The sequence below is a fragment of the Barbus barbus genome, assembly GCF_936440315.1.
Source record: "Barbus barbus genome assembly, chromosome: 10".
Classification (NCBI taxonomy): domain Eukaryota; kingdom Metazoa; phylum Chordata; class Actinopteri; order Cypriniformes; family Cyprinidae; genus Barbus; species Barbus barbus.
Genome location: NC_136738.1, coordinates 22,155,929 through 22,174,900, shown reverse-complemented (window position 1 = coordinate 22,174,900; position 18,972 = coordinate 22,155,929). Strand labels below are relative to the sequence as shown.

Sequence of the window (18,972 nt, the reverse complement as noted above, 5' to 3'; positions counted from 1 at the left end):
AAAATTAAGTTTTGATATATTTACAGTAAGAAATTTACAAAGTATCTTCATGGAACATGATCTTTACTTAGTATCGTAATGAATTTTGACCCATACAATGTATTGTTGGCTATTGCTACAAATATACCCGTGCTACTCATGACTGGTTTTGTAGTCCAGGCCAGGGTCATATATAAAGAAGCAGGATTTATTTACGTTCTAATCCCATGAGGCACATCTAAAATGCACTTGGCATCACCTTCCTCCAGCTGGGACGGGGTATGTTGTCATGAGTTTTCTCCTGTTCACTAACAAACTGCGTTCCTCCTGAAGAGAGCTGCTTCTTATCACTGTTTGAGCCATAATCAAGAACAGAGGGTTGAAAAGCTGCCTTCCCAGTTGATGAAATGCACATGAATGGCACCTTTCACCTGCAGAACCCTGTTTGACCCAGATATAGAGGCCAGGGAGGAAAATGAGCGCTTGACTTAAAAACATACAAATGTTTACAAAAAAAAAAAAACTCTGCACCTAACTCATCAGAAACAATGGAATGTAAAACCAGATCCAAATTTTGCATGTTTGAATTTTTCATAAAAATGAGACTGGAATTGTGAAATTTTTATCCTGTACACATTATGACAAATGTGTTTCTGATGTGTAGTTGGTCAGTTTTAGCTGAAGAAAAAGAACTGATTTAAATAGTATCACCACAAATAGAAAAAACAGACTTTCAATCTGGAAAAAAAATGACCATTATTTGACCAAGATTGCATTATTAACTGCTGCAGTACCATGAGAGCATAATTTTTCGAACTTTCAAACAATAGCTAAACTTTATGAATGCGTTTTCTGAGATAAGTTTATCCTTACATTTAGATTTGATTCTAAACACCATGTTATTTTGAGTCTAAGAACCCTAATGCTGCCAGAATTGCACTGTGATTCACATCAGAGATTTAGCAGCACACTTTCAAAACTTTGCACCTGGGAGAATATTATTCAGTATTTATTTAATAATCATTGTTTATTCAAAGCATTTCAATCACACGTAAACAAAAATCAGTGTTAAAAGCACAATTACTGGGTCTCTTCCACTAATCTCATATTTAGTAGCACAGAAGCTGCCGTCTCGGAGCATGACATCCTTCTGTGCACGTTGTGCTCTGTATAGTGAAGATAAATGATCATACAGTGAAACACCATGATAAAGCCAATCCATTTGGTTACAATATGAAGCAGCTTACGTTACCGAGTGCACTTAAGCTTTACGGAATAGAAGGACTAATGCATTTACCAGAACTGGAAACTTCCCCTGTTCAATGAACCATACAAACGAGGACAGCGTATTATGCCATCTGGTGAAATGATAACGAGAAGCTTTATCTGTTAAATCTCCTACACAACTAATGTTACAAAGTTACGCAACAGAACATGTACAAACATATTCATACTATAGATGTGTTACTAAGATCAAATCTAGATAAAAATAATGATGTAAAAACATTCGCACTACTAGTTGCAGTTCTCACAAAATGGCCTTCGGTTATACTTTAATCAGTCCTTTGCATTGGCAAAACAAAAGATCTTCACAGCCTTATTTGCTTAAAACGTGATCCTATCCCTTAAAGACCAGTTTCCATTCATTTAAAGAGATGATTGTCTCCAACTCCATGACATCTGCCAGAATTTCATTTTCAACATGAGAAAACCCACCGCTCATGGCAAGATAGATCAAACGTTTCATCACGGCCCCAAACCGAAACATTTCCCATACTGGAAAATTACTTCCACTCTTGGATGCGCTTCAATCCCTTACGCTATTCACCAGACTCTCAAGAGGCATTAATGCAGTCAATCTGGACTTGAAAAAGAATCACAAGAAGAGAAACAGTTTGAGGAACTCCAAACAGTCCACGTCCAGAAGAAACCTGACTCTCGGCGGGGTCTGGCTGGGTGCCGTTCCTCAGACCATCCGTGACGTTGACCATCTCCTCCCGCAGTTCCTGCTGTAGAAGTTTGGAAATGAGGCTGTTGAACTTGTTCTCCACGGTGGAATACTCGGGAAGAGATGTGGTCAGGTTGAGCTCTGGAGGATCCAGACAGGTGCCGTTCAGGTGAGCATAGACAACTTCACTCAGGTCCAAGCCAGCCACAGAAGACGGAGATGCACAAGGAATGTCCCTCACCAACTTATAACTCTCCATCCACTCCTTCAACCACTCCAGGTCACAGGTACACTCCCAGGGGTTTCGAAAGAGATACAGGCGGCCGATGAAATAGATGGGCTGGAAGACGGAGAAGGGCAGAGACGTCAGATTGTTGCTGTTGAGGTGCAACGTGATGAGGCTCGTCAAGTTCTCAAAGGCGCCGCCCTCGATATAGGACATCCGGTTTCGGTCCAGGTACAGCACCTCCAGCTCCACCAGGTCACTGAACCATGTTTTGGAGACATTGGTCAACATGTTCCCACCCAGATTCAACATTTTTAAGTTGCTTAGGCCCTTGAAAGCCTGCTGGGGCAAGTCGACCAACAAATTATCGTTCAGGTAGAAGTTCTCCAGACGCACTAGATCTTTGAAGGCCTCATCGTGTATCACGTTTATGCGATTCTCCTGTAAGTTTAGGTACTTGAGGTTGGTTAGGCCCAATAGAGAGTTGTAGGCCACCGCTTCAATCTTGTTTCGCTCCAAGTAAACGTGTGTGAGGTTTTCCATCCCCCTTAGGGCACCGGGAACACGTCGAAAGTTGTTTTGGAAGCACAGCAGTTCCTTCAGGGAGATTTGTTCCAGGAAGATGCGGTCTGGCATGCTGAACAGGTTGCAGTCGGAGAGGTCCAGACGCACCAAGCGCTTGAGTGCCGTGAAGGTGCGAGTGTGCAGGTAGCGGATGTACTCGTTGTGGGCCAACTTGAGCTCCAGCAAGTTGGGCAGCCCTTTAAACGTTCCCGGTGTGATGAAGGAGATGTTGTTGTGGTTGAGCGAGAGCGTCTTGAGCGAAGGCAGGGTGCCAAAGGCCCGCTCGGACAGAAACTTGATGCTGTTCTTGTCCAGGTTGATGGAAGACGCCTCGCAGGGAAACTCTTTGGGCAGGTCCATCATGTTAACGTGGTCACACAGGACGCTGCAGCTCTTCTCCTGGGTACATGTGCAGCTGGGAGGGCAAGAGCGTGTGCAGGCCCACAGGGCCAGGACATGAGGGGGGAGGAGGAGGAAGTACACTGGAGAGAAGGGAAAGAGATGTGTTAGAGGGTGGCATTTAACGCAACTAAACAAGTTGTCATCATGTCAGTATATTCATTAAGGCGTGGTTATGAAATATTCAAACAAAATATGAGTCACGCATTTCATGTGGGTCATTCTCAAAAAATGTTGATATTCCAAAATTCACACAAACATTGTTTAATGATGTAACACTAATGACAGATTTAAATGAACCCTATTTTAAACACACAAACATTGTGTTTCCATGTTTTATGGGGGCATTCCATAGGCGTAATGGTTTTGATACTGTACAAACTGTATTTTCTATCACCCTACACCTAAACCTACCTCTCACAGGAAACTTTCTGCATTTTTAGATTTTCAAAAAACTTCATTCTGCATGATTTATAAGCTTGTTTCCTCATGGGGACCTAAAAAATGTCCCCACAAGGTCAAAATTTACTGGTATTACTGTCCTTGTGGGGACATTTGGTCCCCTTGACATGATAAACACCAGGTACGTACACACTCAAGTCAAGTCACCTTTATTTGTATAGCGCTTTTAACAATACAGATTGTGTCAAAGCACTTAACGGTATCAAACAGGAGGATAGAGTGTCAGTAATGTATTATAATAATAAGATTAAACACTCGAAGGCAGTTAACACACACACAAAAAAGGTAAATATGCAAATTAATATATATTTTAGTTTCAGATGGAACTTCCAGGACTCTATAATTATACAGAAACAAAATGCTAGTCATGCAGCATAAGCAATCACTTTGCAAATGAGTCGTGCTCATTCTCCCAGCAGTTATGGGAAGATTACAGAGAGCACAATCAGAGACTGGAAGAATAATTTAATGTGTGGCCTCCCTGTACTGCATCTGCTCTGCACACTGAAATTATGGTGATTAAGAAAGGGCAGATTAGAGATTACACACACACACTAGGTCTTGTTTGTTTCCTTCAATTTGTACCAGTTCTGTATTTCAGGAGAGCATTGTAGCCATGCTTTAATATAATGTTCTAAAATCATTGAGATCAGTTTCATTTTTTTTTTTTTTTGCAGTTTGGTTAAATTACAACTGCTCTTATACAAAATACACCAAACTGATGACATAAAGAAACATAAAACAGCAACTTACCAGCAATAATAATGGAACACATCACTGGTTCCTTTCAGCTGTGGATTTTTAAAATGACATTTATTGAACATCTTATTACCAATAGAAGACGGAACATTTTATTCAATACCATTAAATAAAACTGTTAAATGACAAAAATCAGTATTAGCCCCAACCTACTTACCTGTCGAGCATGTTTAGAAAAGGTTCTCCTGCACTGACAACTAATAAAAGTACATCCATAAATTTGCCCACCATGACCGTGTCTGTACTGCTTCGCTCCAAGTGAAAATATGAATGATTAAAGGTGCTATTGCTCAGTTTGTTTGTATGTGTGCGCACATCCACTAACATCAGCACTCCCCTTCAGAAAGCCATCACTTAACGGCAGAAAAATCCTGGGATTATAAGCGTTTAAAGCAGTACTCTGAAATCAAAGCGAGTAGAAATGACCCACCGGCCTCAATAGTACATACAGATTACAGGCTGCAATCTCCTTACATAAACCGGTGGCCATGAGATACTGTAACAATGTAAACGTCTCAGGAAACATCTGCAAGTATGTAACACCTTTCATTAGAGACCTTCGTACCACCTCGATTTCATGCTAGGGAACAGTGGGGTCTCTTTTCGGTTGGCAAAGAGAAACACCAAAATAAATCTAACGTGCAATTATAATTTCGGATAGAAAGATTTTTCTTTCTTTTAATAGGAGTCATCAGGCTTCAGCAGCGTCATGTTATTGGTGAACATAATTGATCAAAAATTAGCATGTTTATACAATACAAAAATAAAATAAAATCAATGTCCAGTATCAAAGTCTGATTTTACTTGATATTATTCCCATTTTCTTAAAAATATGCATAAACACCACATGTAAGAATATTAGAATATTTGACCGGGAAACAACTGGTGCTTTGGAGCGTTTTCATTTGTAATTTCATTTTAATGTGAACTTTTGATACCATGAGTTGAGCCACTGGCACATTTTACTCTGAAGCTTCTGACACGCTACAACCTACCATTTTAGGAAGAATGCTTCATTTAATCATTTGAGTAATCTTGCATTGTTTTCTACAGCCTGGAAATTTTCACTACTAGCTTGTAATCACTTTGATAGCAGAAATAAAAATAGTTTGAATTATTCAACAGTTACCAGCAAATGCAGTGTCAGCCACTGTAAGCAGAGAAAATAATACAAGGGAGACCAAGTAAAGAAAGAGTTTCTATTTTGTAAACAAACTGGCATCAACTAAACGTCAACCAACTCCACGGAGCTTAGATCACATTAAGAACAGGCGTTACAAACGTTTGACTGAATTTCTGCTACATCAAACACTTAAGGAACCATGCTTGATTGTAAGGAATTTGCATCAGAAACCTTTATTTTGGTAAAATCATACAATAAATGCACAGCCGAGTCATCTCATGCAGTGCAGAGCCTAGAAGCTACGACAAAGCAAATCCTAAATCTAAGGAGCTCTGGTGTCCTCTCAGGGAGCCAACTATTCTCCTATTTCCATCTGATTGGAGGGCAGGGGATGTGATTTCAGCGTTTCCAATACACGTTAAGACTTATTGCTAGCATGGATGCTTGCAGCTTCTCCTGAGCGGACTAATACCAGAATCACCGTAGATGCAAATACAATAGAGATCAACCACATGTTCAAGGTTGCCATGTGCCAGACATTGACAAAAACTAAACTTCAACAGAACAAATGCCAATCTGTAGGACAGAAAAAAAGCACACATTTGGAGAATCTGGACACTTTTTGCACTGATACTTTGTTTTTTCTTCAACGTTTTTTTTCTTTTGAATCCAAACCTTGGCATGTTTTTTTTTTTTTTTTTTCCCGTTTCCAATTTTGAGAGCCAATTGGTAATTCCATAGCGACGTGTTGCCGTTAGGCCTTTAACAGCTGTGGAAACTGACCGAGTCCATTATGTCTGAAACATTAAAAAGCTCACGCTACCCTGAAATACAGAAATTTTCCACGCATACAGGTGACATTCAACATTCAAGTGCCAGTGTTCAGGTATTGTCTTTTGGTCAAGTTACTTGAAACTTTCAAAGAATCACTTTGAGGCTTATAAAAATAAATATTTCTCAAAAAATGCTTAATAAATTACACAAAACTAGCAGCAAAAGTAGAATCTAGAAATCTGTGTGCAAATAGCTAAATTCCCCACTGCCGATCACCCTGGTCCCAAATAAATCCTGGTAAATAGTGAGAACCCTTCCCCTTTTGTAAACAAGCTGCGTATCTGCGGTCTCCTGACACAATATTTGGAAGCTTGAGGACATGCACTCAAGACATGTACTGTATATATAAAACTTGAAATGTGCAATAAAAGAACTTTGTAAAACTCAATGGGCACAATGTACACGGGCCTAGACCTAACTAAAGTAGCACCATTCAACTCGAAGTTCTCAATACTGTCAGTGCATCTGCTTGAATTCATCTTAAAAAAAAAAAGAAAAAAAAGAAAGTCAAGGCACAACTCACTTGAGCAGAAAATCTATTGCACTTGCGATAAATGCCTTATTTCTCCTCCATTCGACTGCTTCCGTCCGAAGCAGAAAACTGGCTCCTCGGCCAGTGGTTTAAGTTCACATCTAACCTGATGAATTTCAGGAGCTGACAGCATTCGTATTCCTGGTGTCCGGCCTCGTGCAGAGCAGCGGGACTCGATACACAAGCTAAAATGGTGGTCTGTCTAACTGCCCTCGCGTCAGGCCCAACGCAAAACAAACTCGGATCCGCCAGTGCCTCAAAATGCACTCTCGCGCTGCCTCTACCTATGAAAAAGGGAGCCATGCCTGCTGCGCAGCTTAAAAAGAGAGGACGTTTGTATTAAAAGAAAGCCTGCAACAATTCATTTGTCTTCTCTCCTTGACCAAAAAACAAAACACTAGCATGCGTATGTGACCAAAGCGGTCATGAGGCTAAGGCACGGCCGCTTTGGTTCTGTGGTCCGTTTGTAGCCATTTGAACTTCACTTTCAGGATGGCAGGCATTTTTTGTTTTGCTGACATTTGTAAAGAAACATTTTATCAAAAAACCTTGGAGTTTTTCAATAAATGGCATCTGCTTCTCTAAAATGTTGTTTCGTGAAAGAAAAGTAGTAGTTAACAAAAAATGCTGCCCACTTAGAGTGGCTAGCATGTGGTTCTTACTAGCTGCCATAACACTGTCAAGTCAATTAAAACAAGTGGAGTAAGAAGTTCCAGCATTTTGAATTTTCAAACACTGAGTGTTTCCAATATTTCGTCATGAATATCACAACTGAAATGGCCTTTTCAAGACAACCATATCCCTAAAGAGGTGTCTCTCCAGGATAGAGTGAGCAAAACAAAAGTCAGTCAGACCGATTTGTCCCTTGAGACAGATGCTTCACAAAGCGGATCTGCAAAGCGCCTGTGACGCGTTCACTTTGTGGCTTGTATTGTTGGCTTTGTGATATCGGCGATAATTTGAAGTTCAAATGGAACAGCGACTCTCTGAGTCACGTTATCCCAGTATTTGCCAAGGTTTGATTAAGTACAAGCTTTCGAATGCCTTTACAGCAAAAATAAAATAAAAAAAATGAAGCTCTTGGCCAAGTTCACTCAATGAAATTAACAAAACTAAATTCCTGTCTATATTCAAAAAGGCACAGTACATTCACATACAAATGATCCTCTTTTTAAACAAAGAAAAAGTCAGAAACCTAGGTGCTGTAATAGATCAAATACACAAGTGGTCATCCTTGTTATTCTGCTCCGGTTTTGCCACAGATCAGCTCCCTTTAGAATGTGGGCAGAGAATCACAGCGTGAAATGTACAGAGTTCATAAAGCTACACAGGGGGTAGAGTCTGGCTATGATAACATGTGGTTTCCGTTCGGCTAGTTTGCCAAACGTATATTTAGTTGCCCCACCAGTCCACCTGGGCATAGTTTCCTCCATAGTTTCCATAGGTTCCCCCGTAGCTGTCACCGCCGAAACTCCCAAAACCACCTAAAAGAGACAATGAATTCAGGACTGTCCACTGACTCAGTAACACTTTACAATAGCATTAAAGGGGTCATGAACTGCCTTTTTTATTGTTATTTTGTACTGTTCTCTGAAGTCCACTTATAATGTTATCAAGACTTTAACATCAAAAAACAATCACAATTTAGAAGTATTAGGCTATTTTCTGTTCTGTTTTTGAGTTTGGTTTCTGCAAAGACCTGTATTTGCCTACAATGTGTGTGAATCAGTGGGTGGGGTTAAACTGACAGTGATGTAGCAGCAGGTGTTGATCTTCTGTGGAGGCGGTGTTTAGCCACACTATTACGTCATAAAGTGGCACATTCCACAACCTGTCGTTTTGACCGATTGGCTTTAATATAAGTTTATAGGCTAGAATCACACAAAAGTTTTGAGTTCTGACACTTACAGGATGTTTTTATAGTACAATGACCTCTTATGTCAAAAGATCAAGTGAATTTTGATCCATCAGTTCATGACTCGTTTAAACTCTGATGAATACTTTCATTTAGCATGTAGCCTAAGTGAATAAGCTAACAATAAACAATATTTTTACAGTTAACTAACTGAACATTCTTATTAGAGTGGCAAATCATAAGACGGGTTTTCAAGTTAAACCTACCCTTATTGCCTCCAAAACCTCTGTTGCCTCCAGTGTTGCGAGCACCACGGTTGCCGAAAACGTTGCCGCCCCCAGCCATCTGGCGGTAATCCCTGGCCCCAAAGCCACCAGAGAATCTGCAGAAGAAGAATAACGTCATGAACCTGGAAAATACACAAACCCACAGCGGAGATCTGGAGAGCTTGGATGTTTCCGTACCTCTTGGGGCGTCCGCGGTTGGTGCTCTTGTGCTGGTGCTCGTAGGCTAGGTTCTCAAGCCAGGAAGGCACCTCCTGTTTGGCCTCCACCAAGATGTCCAGCAGATCTTTAGTGATGTTGCTGTTCTTATCATTATAGAAGGATGTGGCCAGTCCTGAAAATAAATAATAATTTCAAACAGAGTTCCTGGCAAAAACGAGAAATGCAAGATATTTCCGAAAACAACAGCAAAACTCACCAAGATTTCCTACACGGCCTGTACGACCGATGCGGTGGACGTATTCCTCAATGTCACTAGGCAAGTCAAAATTGATCACGTGTTTCACATTGGAGATGTCAAGGCCACGTGCAGCTACCTATCAAGACAAAAACACAATCAGATAAATAAACTTGAGGAAAACCACAGGCTTCCAGTGAACTCACAAACTCGACTCACAGCGGTGGCAACCATGATAGGGCAGCGCCCAGAACGGAACTGGTGGAGTGCTTCCTCACGATCGCGCTGAGAGCGGTCACCATGGATACTGGTGCAGGCATAGCCTTCTCGGTAGAGGAAGTCCTCAAGAGCGTCAGCACCCTTCTTAGTCTCCACAAACACCAGTGTGAGAGAATCCTTGCCTACAAAAAAAAAAAAAAAAAAAAAAAAAAAAAAAAAAGAATAAGTCACTATGGATAAAAAACATCTTACAAATTAAGAAATGCATTTGTAAGCTTTATTACCTGCATTCAATGCAACAGCTTGCTTCTTTACCGTAGTAAAGTTTTGGCATGATGGCATGAAACTATAGAACACACTGCCATTAATGTGTCCCACTACGTGACTTCATTTCTCGCAATAAGCTACTAAACAGCAGCCTTCTGCTACAGTCTTTGCTTAGATAATGTTGGCATGGTAACACTGACCAACGAGACTTATCTAAAAGCATGAGTGTCTCAATGCGGTGTTGCTATGGATATACAAGAGAGGTTCACCAAGAAGTCTGCCATGTTTCTACATGTTTATGAAATTAAGTCACAAAAAAAAATAAATAATAATAATAATCCCAAAGCACCATCTACTATTTATTAGGGATTATAAAACTCACCGATTCGCATTGGTGCATCAGCATAAAAGTTAACAATGTGATGCATTGATTTAAAAAAAAGAAAAAGTGGCATACAAATTGGCATTAGCATCACGATGCATCGTTTATAACATTTGTATATGCGTACATATACATATATAAATAAATAAATGATGATGATGATTAGTAGATGATGCATCTAATATATATAAGTAGATGCATCATTCTTTGCATCATCACGTAGATGCATCATCCTTTTATTTAGAAAGTGGCCACTAATTTGACCAATACTTTGAGTAGATTGATTTCTACTCTCTAACTGTTTCTCAAGCACATTCTCATTACTGCTGCTACATGAATGAGACATACCACAACACAACGGAGACCAAAGTGTCATAAGTCAGGAGGCATTTAAGTTAATTTATGATTTTCTGTCAGTCTGAAGAAACAAATGCAAACTCTCTTTACCATATTGAATTGCATAGCATAATTTTTTTTTTTCCATTGCATCGTTTTGCATTGAATCGCACTGTGTTGTATCGAATCGAAATTGGATCGCACTGCATTGTAATGGGGTGAATCGCATTTCATCAGTAGCTGCTTCATATCAATATTTAATGCATCTTATAGTTGACTATGCTTCGAGATGCGTATAGCATTGGCCTCAGTTATGGAGATGCACATCCCTACTATTTACAGTATTAGATTTAAAATCTAGTTCTACAATACAATCAAATCTATACACCCACATATCATCACACTGAGTTGACAAAATCTGTTATTCCTGCAACAAGCGATCAAAGATCTGATGACATTGTAAAACAGTGGCCAAGGGAAGGCGATTTACCGGTTGCATTGAGCAGGTCAAGGAGGAAGGAGCGCTTGTCATTCTCTTCCACCCAAACCACCTTCTGGGTGATATTCTCTGAGGTGGAGCCCACACGGCCGACAGCCAGGAAGATGTACTCCTCCAGAAAGTCCCGGGCCAAAATCTTAAAATATAAACGATACGGATGCAGTTCTTCATTGCAATCAAGAATTTAATTTAAAATTCATAGTGACTCTCGCTGGCAAGACTCGTATGCATACTTGGATCTCTTTTGGGAAGGTGGCGCTGAACATCATGGTCTGGCGAGCACCTTTAGGAGGCATGGTGTCCTGTTCCACGATACGTCTGATCTGGGGTTCAAACCCCATATCGAGCATTCTGTCTGCCTCGTCTAACACCAGGTATCTGCACAGAATGTATAAAGTCATTCTTCTGAACTAAAATGTATTTGATGTCAAAGAAAACCTACAATCTTTCTGCTACTAGATTCACTTACTTGCAGTAGTCTAGGCCAATCTTGCCCCGCTCCATCATGTCTACCAGACGACCCGGTGTGGCCACTAGCAAGTGACAGCCTCTTTCCAAATCACGGATCTGCTGCCCTATATCTGCACCTCCGTACACCACACATGGGCGCACTCTGGAGCGGTAAGAGAACTTCAGAAGATGACAACAGAATTAGTTGAGATGAGCTTAATTTAAACCACCTTTTGCTAACCTGTAGCTGGTTTACCAGAAACATACCTTTCTGGCCTCATCATAAATTTGTAGAGCAAGTTCTCTGGTTGGAGCCAGAACCAGAGAGATGGGATACTGCTTACGACGGATGTACTTCCCATTCTCCTGCTTGAGAAAGACAAAAACAAAATGCTTTCAAGACAGAAGCAGAACTTCTTGCCGTCACCAGACTCCATGCACAACTAGGCCAATAAAGAGATGTGTAGTAACCTGGGTGCTGGCTTTGGTGGCCTGCAGTGCCTCTCCAGGTCCATCAGTGTAGATCTGACTAAGCACAGGAAGCAGGAAGGCTGCAGTCTTCCCCGAGCCTGAGAGAACGAAGCACACGCACGATGAAGCACATTGCTCTTCACTGCTCATACAGCTGCACACTGCAGTTTCATCCTCGTGGGACAGCCAAAGCCAGACTTTGCACATTCAATCAAGTCAACAAAGTGGTTTATTCTGACAAAGCCCTGTCTGCTTAGACAGGAAGTGGAAGGGGTACATTTTTAAATCTGTGTTCAAGGATCTGTCACTGAACTCTTGGCACGAATTCAGGCTCACAGCTACTCATTTTACTCAAGTCGATCAGAAAAACATTAGCGGGTCAATGTTTACATTATGTAAATGACCCACAACAATGCAGCATCAGCAGTCGTAGTTTCTACTAAATTCAGCTAAAGCTATTGGCATTGTCAAGCTGTACAAAAAAAAAAATATCCTAGTTTTACTTTATCATCACATAATTGCAATTATAGTATGCAATTTTAGACCATTTATCTCCCGGTGGACAGACACAGTAGTGCACTGTCTAATTGCCCACCTGTTTGAGCACAAGCCATCAGGTCCCTCTTGGCCTTGATGATGGGGATTGCATACTTTTGAACAGGAGTAGGCCGTGTGTAGCGGGTCAGAGTGATGTTGCCCATAATGATCTCGCCCATGTCCACATCATGGAACTGAAAAGACAAATAGAAACCATCATCCACCGGTTTCTTTAGCAGCCCTCCACTTTACTTGTTTTGCCACTTGATTCAACAAGGCACTATGATTATTAGGCTTACACTCTCAATATGCCCAGGACTGTTTGTTCCAGTGGCCTCCACAGGAATATCATCATACTTCTCAAAGTTAATCCCTGTGTTGCTCCCAGAGAACAGCTCACTGTCGTTTGGAGGGGGAGACAGAGGACAAAACAATGGCTTAAATCACAGAGACAGATGGACTCAGGAGACAGGACAGTGCAATTAGCAGCGGGCCACTTACTGTTCCAGACGCTCGTTGGGGGACAGTGGCTTTGACCAGTCCTCTTCATCTCTGGATTCTTCAACCCAACGACTGTTCCCTCCTGTTCCTCCTCCAAAGCCTCCACGCTCATACCTGCAAAGAAACATGTGTTTTTAATAAAAACACTGCAGACCAAACTGCATTAACAGGCTTAATCACCCTATTGTTTAGAAAACCACACAATTTGATGCATCAATTATATCCATAACATGTGGCAAATTAGGCACCAAAACACAGATAAAACAGACACGATAAACCAGCAGAACTTTGTCAACCAGTAGAGGAATTTGGATTCACATATCCGAGCACGTTTTGGTGTTATTTTAGCTTAAACACTGAAATACCCATCTTGATGTGTAGCTTCATAAACAGTCTTAAGTGAATGTACACATTTGGGAGGTTGAGAACCTTTTACTTACAATAGTTAGGTTAGTATTAGATTTTGCTGTATTATTTAAATAGGTGTTGAAAATCTGTGAAATTTCAATCATATCTAAAACAACTGTTATAATACTGCACTCTTCCTCACCTTCCTCTTGAGCCAGCTCCTCTATCATTGAAGGCAGACTTCCCTCTGTCAGAACGCCCACCAAAGCTAGTGTAAGCATCTCTGTTCACCACAGCGTTCCAGCCTCCATCTTTGTTCTCATAACTGCCATAACCTGCAATTTCATCATGTTACATGATTAAAACATGTACAACTTGCAAAACAATCACTTTCCTATCATTTCCAAGACTTTTAAAACTCTCACCTGCATTATGCATTGGCTGGTTGAAGGAACCACCGTTCCTATTTCCACGAAAGCCACCACGTCCACCTCTGTCATTACGAGGAGGTCCACGGCCAAAGTTTGCAGTCCCATTCATACGACCGTCATGGTACCCATTGACAAAACCATTGCTACGACCACCGTCCCATCCTGGAGAATCTTTCAAAAAGGGACAGACAGGTAGAGAACGTGAGGATACTGAGGGAATGGCTCTAATTCACAACTTAGCTCAAAGCCAAGACTGGTTTCAGTGGTGGTTGAGTGAGTGGAAGATGTGAAAAAGCCAGTAAGCAATTTGCTACTACGGCAACAAAGAACAATTCAAGTGAGTTGAGTGAACCAGGTTAACAGGTTAATGGCACTGCTTAAAAGAAAAAACAAAACAAAGCAGATCAAGAACACAGAAAGAACAATGGGCATCTTTGGGCAAAACTGGCACTCCTAGGGTTTACAAAACCATGTGAAAGAAAAACAAGCTGTTCAGCCATCCCAGTGACTCACCCAACTATTCCCTTCTGAGAAAAATTCAGTTCAAGGAACAGAGCACACACAGCCCAAAAAAAAAAAAAAAAAATCACATCATGTGATCGTTTATAGAACAATGTTCTTTATCAAACAAGGTCTTGACACACACACACACACACAGAGAAAAATCTTACAAGCACTAGAGCCTATACAGATGAATCACCACTTAAATGGGTGATCATTTTCTGTCAGAAAACCACCAGAAGCAGGCCAAGCCATGCCAGGGTCTGATGCTCAAATTTACCACAGCGATCAGCCCAGCTGATAACACTGGCTGCGTCCTCATTTCCGTCGGTGGCTACACTGCTGTCGGTACGTGCAGGAGAGGCTGCAAGTGACACACAGAGAAATTAGCCTGGACTGCGCTCATGCATACCCACTCTTCATTACTCCAGTGAACAAAGACGGACCAAACACAAATAATTTGCATATCTGACTTCCTCAGATGTGGTTATACCACACAACCAAACATTAGCTTTCCAAACTTACTTTAAAAGAGCACAATCACTGCTGACCTACTTGCTAATCAGAAAGCCAAGGCATACTGTCAAACATACGATGAGGAATAATCAAATAGCAACTGTGGCAGGCAGTAAATGCAATAGAAGTCAAAGTAAACAGCAAACAGTCCCTTAAGTAAAATAAATATTCGCCTACATAGTCTCGCAAAAACTTGAACTAGAGAGGAAAAAAGAAAAAAAAACATCAGGAGTTGGACATGGTGTCTCTTGACAAGCATGAAACCAAACAATTGACGTGGCAGCAGCGAAACGTCAAAGCTCAGATCAGTTGATCTTGCTAATTAGAGTGAACAAAGTATGTAGTGGTGTAGTTAGAGCTGTTAATATATGCATCACTTAGTATTTAAAAAACAAAACAAAAAAAAAAACAATTAAGCATGCTATTGACACGTAGCATTAGAACATGTCTCGAAGTCCACAAAATTCAGTTCAAGGGTCTAGTTAATGCAGTGATGTCACAGAGGGCAGACAGCAGAACAGAGGGACGATGCAGAAGTCACATGCATAAACATATACCGCATCGGTCTGGCCAGCCACTAGTGTAGGTGTGATAAAATGAGAGCTCCTGGGATGGATACCTCTGGGAACCTAAGCAGAGGCACATGGCACTTAAAAGACAACCATTCCTTCACAACGGAGCAGCGTAAAAGCAAATCGGGTCGTTTAGAATAGTTACCGGTCCTAAAGTCATTCCATCCAGTTAGATAGTTATGCCTGTGTCTTTGGTTTCCCTCAGCGTGCCAACTCTGAGGATACTGTTTGGGAGAAACTTGAGGAACAGTTTCACATTGTCAGAAGATGGCGAAATACTTCAAAGCATTCAAAAGGAGTGTGTGCGCGCACGCTATTGCATACAAGCCTCTTTCCTATTTGTTAATATTTAGAGAGCCAATTAGAAAAGAGAAGAAAGGAGAGAAATGCAAGCAACCGCAGCTGCTGGATAATCACAAGGAGCAGTCGGACAAAGCCACTAAAGCTGCGTGGACTCAGAAAAGGCTTCTTCAGTATCATAAAGTGTGATGTTCACTCAACACTGAGAACTGACTATAAACGTCTGGCCCCAAAGTACTGGCTCTGAAGGCATGGAATTAATTTTTCATGCATCTTGGAAGCAAAGCACCTTCAGAAGAACCTGACCAAGACTTACAGCTCTGTACTGGTGCCACTGAATAACCGCTCTGTCTACCAGAGGAATAAGCATGTCCTGCTGTGAAAAAACATGAAGTCAAAGTGCAGAAAAAAACTCAACAATTGATCATAAAGCATTGATTTTAAGATAGATCTAGAGATCATTCTTAAGTGATGAAATGGAATAGCTCATGTCAGTTGAAATGGGAAATGATTTATTGGAACGGGAAAAAAACCCCTCAAAGAATTTTTTTTTTTATTTTTTTAACCGTCACAGTAATCCAGATTTTGTAGTGACAAAAAAAAAAAAAAAACCCTGAAACAGTTAAGTGTTTTTGTCTGTCAAGACGTATTTTCACATGACAGTTATTGAATTGTAGATAACCAAGAAAATCTTAAAAGCGCACATCCAAAATTTTTTTACAGCAACTCAAAAGGCTAAAAGTCAAACACTTCAAATACTAAATATTTGCCAAATTCGCATGCATCTGCAAGTTTCCCATTTTATCCACCGTTTGTAAAGTAAACCAACATAACATACCATTTTTTGATGCGTCTTTGTTTCTCAAATGAGGAGGAATGTAACACCCTGAAAAAAATAAACATTAATTTTTTTTTAATAAACTTGCATTTAAAATGTGCACTTTAAACTTAAAAAAAAAAGTGCAAATACAAAGCAAAATAAGTACGTGGAGGATGTTTATGCTTTGCAGGCATTCGATTTGAATGTGGTAAAAGCACTAAATGAGATAAATCACTTACGACCAGAGCCAGCACACTGTCCATCAAATGAGTTCAAGTCTAAGACAGCAAGCTGAAAGAGAGAGAGCAAGTTAGTACACTACCAGCTACAAACATATGCATGCCACACAGTGTATACAGAACTGAGCAAGAGAGAGGAATTCCAAACCTGTATGACTTTTCAATAGAATGCAAAGAGATGTTTAGCCTCAAGCACCTCAATCATCTTTCTCTTTTAGTCCACGTTTTTTTTTCATGAAAAGAAAGTAAAACATCTGCCTTACAGCTTTCTTCCATTGAAGAAAATCAAACAAGTTTACAACAACATTAGGGTTGAGTAAACAATAACAGTTGTGACCACTGACAAATCTTTACAATTTTAAACTTTGCATGCAACCAATTTCATTACTGTATCCATTTTGAAAGTTTTAAGATGCTTTGCCACGTGCATCATCTTTCAGAAGGGTAAAATATAATTAAACAGCTCTGGTCACGTGATTGTTTACATCAGCTAACTTATGTAAAAAATGTCACATGAAATGAACAGTCTAGTATGCGGTCATTTATAGTTGACAACTGTATAAAATACATCGACTCTTTTAAAGCCTTTAAGCTAACATTTGGTCATAAATGTAGCCGTTGGCATTAAATTGGTTAATCAAATTTCAAAACGCCTGCCACAAATGTTTGGCAAGCCTTCATGGCCCTAGTCAAGCCTTAAAGCCTGTGGTCATAAAAGCAAGAAACACTTCGAATTGGTCATATGGTGAGAAATTGCTTAATAAATAAAACTTATTAAACCAGTTATTCATCAAATTATTCAATCTTATCAAATTTAAAGGCTGCATGGTAACTACAACAGGCCGCAGACTCGAGTGTCCGACAGATTTCGACGTTATTCGGTTTTTAACAGCATTTCTAGCTTTTACATAACTAATAGAAACTATATTTAGTGTTACGATGACGGAAAAAGTGCAATGCTGATGTTGGTTCTGGTAACTTAAGCCGGTGGCCGAAATGCGGAAAATAAACTAAACTGAAGAGATAAACAAGAAAAGGCGTCGGCTGTGTATCAAACAACACTTTAAACTGCAAATGAGGACGAGAGAACATAATTGTGGTCATATCTCTTGAATTTCATATCTTAAATGAAGGGACAGATTACAACACGAGGAACTGCGGCTGTGTCTCAACCCCTACCGAGGTGCCTTCCTTGACAGCATCTTTGAGGCAACGCAAAGAATGCTGTCTATAAAGGCAGCTCACTAGGTTTTACGACGCAGCCTGCGTGTCAAAGCGATTACGGAGCTCGCGTTTTAAAACACATTTTCACAGCCTACCTGCTGGTCTAGACCGTGTGAACCGTCGACGACCACATGACTCATAACTAAACAGAATAAGTGAGGATTACTCCTTTATTTCTGAGAAGCTGTTTCTTTGTTGTCTAAAGGATTTCAGCCAAGTCTCCTTTTATAGCGACGTCACTTGCTCCTTTTGTAGTCCTGTCCTTCTCCAAGGGCTTTTTGTGCCAAGACCACCGTAGGGAAAAAACAAGGAAATGTTTACGTGTACGTTATCCCCCTTCAGCCCTTGTATTGGCAAAATAAATCCCGAAAAGTGAAGTTTCTTTCGCGATGTCTGTGTTTTCTGCCCGCTGATGGCAGCCCAGTGTGTGCTGCCGTGGTGGTTGGCTTCAGGCTAAATCACGGAGACCGAAATATCGCGAGATGTGGCCGGGACTCTGGGCACACGTATTTTTAAACGTTCTGAGCTTTGATCATCTTTGTACAGTTTCTTATTTCTGGATGGCACTTTTATGTCCCCGTTGATTTGTATTCACTTATTTATCACGTTCATTTTAAACGCTTTCTATATATAAATGTAAATATATAACTCGTGAAAAGGGTAGAAACACTGTGTATATTTAGGATACATAAAATGCTATTATGAAATGAACCAAATGTACAAAATTTGAGAATACAAAATAATGGTAGTGTAAACAGTATTCAAATTTGACACTGTGATTGAAATGTTCATGACTTAATAAATGACACGAATTTTGCGATGCACGTAATGGACAAATGCATCCACTGAGTGTTGATAACAGAGATGCATGTATTGAAGCACAAAATAGCACAATATGCAATGGCATTATTTTAGACAGTAACGATTTAGCCATTTAGTCCAATGCATATACACAGAATATATATAATTTTATGGTGTTTTCAAACTTTTAGCACTT

The 18,972-nt window shown here is 40.3% G+C and overlaps 2 protein-coding genes across 14 annotated transcripts; both read right to left on the bottom strand.

Moving 5' to 3' along the window:
• Window positions 1-982: 982 nt before the first annotated feature.
• Window positions 983-4,791, bottom strand: LOC306875882 (nyctalopin-like). The gene is made up of 3 exons (XM_079426653.1): window positions 4,495-4,791; window positions 4,332-4,369; window positions 983-3,199 (listed from the first exon to the last, which is right to left on the bottom strand). Exons 2-3 carry the CDS (start codon window positions 4,351-4,353, stop codon window positions 1,815-1,817), a joined length of 1,407 nt encoding a protein of 468 aa, XP_079282779.1. The 5' UTR covers window positions 4,354-4,369; window positions 4,495-4,791; the 3' UTR covers window positions 983-1,814.
• A 732-nt stretch (window positions 4,792-5,523) lies between these two features.
• LOC306875881 (putative ATP-dependent RNA helicase an3) lies at window positions 5,524-18,442 on the bottom strand. Of its 13 annotated transcripts, none has more exons than XM_079426640.1 (21): window positions 18,071-18,430; window positions 16,752-16,803; window positions 16,531-16,578; window positions 16,009-16,068; window positions 15,538-15,630; window positions 15,378-15,449; window positions 13,798-13,974; window positions 13,575-13,707; window positions 13,025-13,138; window positions 12,823-12,922; window positions 12,582-12,717; window positions 11,987-12,084; window positions 11,783-11,884; window positions 11,535-11,695; window positions 11,299-11,443; window positions 11,057-11,201; window positions 9,582-9,763; window positions 9,384-9,501; window positions 9,146-9,299; window positions 8,948-9,063; window positions 5,524-8,310 (listed from the first exon to the last, which is right to left on the bottom strand). In XM_079426640.1, exons 1-21 carry the CDS (start codon window positions 18,113-18,115, stop codon window positions 8,219-8,221), a joined length of 2,343 nt encoding a protein of 780 aa, XP_079282766.1. In that variant the 5' UTR covers window positions 18,116-18,430; the 3' UTR covers window positions 5,524-8,218. The 13 variants fall into 13 exon arrangements, with proteins under 13 accessions (XP_079282766.1, XP_079282771.1, XP_079282777.1 ...); XM_079426645.1 differs by having other exon boundaries at window positions 11,783-11,881; XM_079426651.1 differs by lacking the exons at window positions 15,378-15,449; window positions 15,538-15,630 and adding an exon at window positions 16,900-16,962 and having other exon boundaries at window positions 18,071-18,442.
• Window positions 18,443-18,972: the final 530 nt, after the last annotated feature.